The sequence below is a fragment of the Monosiga brevicollis genome, genomic scaffold, assembly GCF_000002865.3.
Source record: "Monosiga brevicollis MX1 MONBRscaffold_18 genomic scaffold, whole genome shotgun sequence".
NCBI lineage: Eukaryota > Choanoflagellata > Craspedida > Salpingoecidae > Monosiga > Monosiga brevicollis.
The window spans coordinates 338,510-340,425 of record NW_001865055.1 but is presented as its reverse complement, the minus strand read 5'-3'; the positions used below and the strand labels follow the sequence as shown (position 1 = coordinate 340,425).

The window sequence follows — 1,916 nt, the reverse complement described above, 5'->3', positions numbered from 1 at the left end:
TCCTGTGAGGTCCTGGGTCTCCTCGACGCTACCACTGACTACCGCTGCAAGGTCATCAAATACCTCGACGACATTGTACTGATGGGTCCCGCGGAGGACGTGGCGGCCGACGTCGAGATTATCAAGGCTCGTGCAGAGTCTGCTGGCCTTCATTTGCAGCCCAGTAAGAGCCGCTTCTACATGCCTCGCCACCATCCCGCTTCCATCGCTGCTATCAAGTCTGTCTTGCCAGATGCCGTGCGCGAGACGGCCAACACGGGCATGACGGTCTTGGGAACGCCGATTGGCCGTCGCGAGTGGATGAAGAAGCAGCTGAACGACAAGGCAAAGCACATTGCTGGCAAGCTCAATGACATGCTGACGACCGGTGTCTCGCTTCAGGCCCTCCTCACGGCCATGCAGTACGTGCCTAGCCTCATCAACCACCTCTACACGCTGCCCCCAAGTCTCACGTCGGGCTTGTCCGAGCTCTTGAACCGTGCTTGCAAGGACACCTTTGTCAAAGCCTTTTTTGCCAAGGTAAACCTGTCTGCACCAGCTGGAGCTGAAGGTCATGACGTTACGCTGGAACAGCTCCTTGAGGCTCGCCTCTTCACGCGGGCCAACACCGGGGGCTTTGGCCTGCACGACCTGGTTGAGCGCGGTCCGGTGGCTTATGTCTGCAACATGGCCAAGCTGGCCACTCGCTACCCTCGGGTCTACGACCGACTTTTGGAGGATGCATCGAGGGCTGACGACTTTGAGGTCCACGTGCAGCGAGCTGGCTTCCAGATGGCCACGGTCAAGGACGCGGCGACCCAGCGACCAGCTGAGATCATTGCCCTCCGCTCCAAGGCGGCACTTGACGACCTGATGGCCAAGTGCGCGCTGGACCTGCAGCAGGCATATCTGGCCTCACGCGAGTGGGGCGTCAGCACAGTCTTGACCATGCGGGGTCGGGACAAGTTGCGTCGATTGAGCGACACGACCTTTGCCATTGCGGTCGTGTCCATGATGGGTTTTGGCCTCCATGAACTCATCAACGTCAAGCCGACGGACAAGTGCCCGCTCTGCAGCAGCAAGACACCTCAGCCGCGGCTGACCCGCGAGCACCTGCTGACCTGCCGTCCCATCAAGCGTCACAACGCCCTTCGCGACGAGATGGGCCGCCTGCTCAGGTACGCCACCCTCTCCCATGTCTGGGTGGAAAAGTCTGGCTACAACGCCAATAATAAATTAGGTGTTTGAACCTCAGAGCTGAAAGCAAAGCTGTGCAACCCCGACATCAAAATCACGACGGCACGCAAAACAACACAAGAGAACAAGACATTTTCATCGGCTTCTATCATGCTGAAAAGTACAAGCGCGAAGAATCACGCACAAGGAAACAAAAATCATGAAAAACGACTAAGTATAACCAGAGATACGGCCATTTGAACCACTAGACACATAAAAAGGCAGTCACACATCACAACTACAAGCCATCACAGCACAAACATAAAAAACACCACGGCACGCTCACATACAACAAGAGACAGCGTCGGGTTGAAAAGGCAACCGACCACAGAAAGAAAAGTCATCATACAAAGGACTTTACAAAAATTCAGCAAAAATACCACACAAATACAGTCAAAATCAAAGTAAAATTAAAACAAAAATACAAGTCAAGCCATCAAAAGATCACAACGAGAACCACCTAGGGAGCAACAGGTGCACACAGGGATCCCCACAGAGGGACCCCCGAGACGGTGCCTACCTACGACGAGCGCAGGCAGACACCGCCAAAGTGGCGCTGGATGTGGTCAGCGTTCATCTGATGGACCAGCGCCGCAAAGCGACCCTTCCACCGAGGAACAAAGGCCTCATCCAGCCCCGGCTGGTACACACCACGGGCCTCGGCGCAGCGGGCGAGCTGACCAAGCAGATCCACAAAGGAG

General features: G+C 55.7%; 1 protein-coding gene across 1 annotated transcript in view; it reads left to right on the top strand.

Annotated features, from left to right (window-relative positions):
- MONBRDRAFT_9954 (uncharacterized protein) overlaps window positions 1-1,227 on the top strand; it is a gene marked incomplete at both ends in the record, with an annotated part of 19,200 nt that extends 17,973 nt beyond the window's left edge. Inside the window, one exon of the mRNA XM_001747706.1 lies at window positions 52-1,227. Within this exon, the coding sequence (XP_001747758.1) occupies window positions 52-1,227 (1,176 nt within the window). The remainder of the gene's footprint in view (window positions 1-51) is intronic.
- Between the last annotated feature and the right edge of the window lie 689 nt (window positions 1,228-1,916).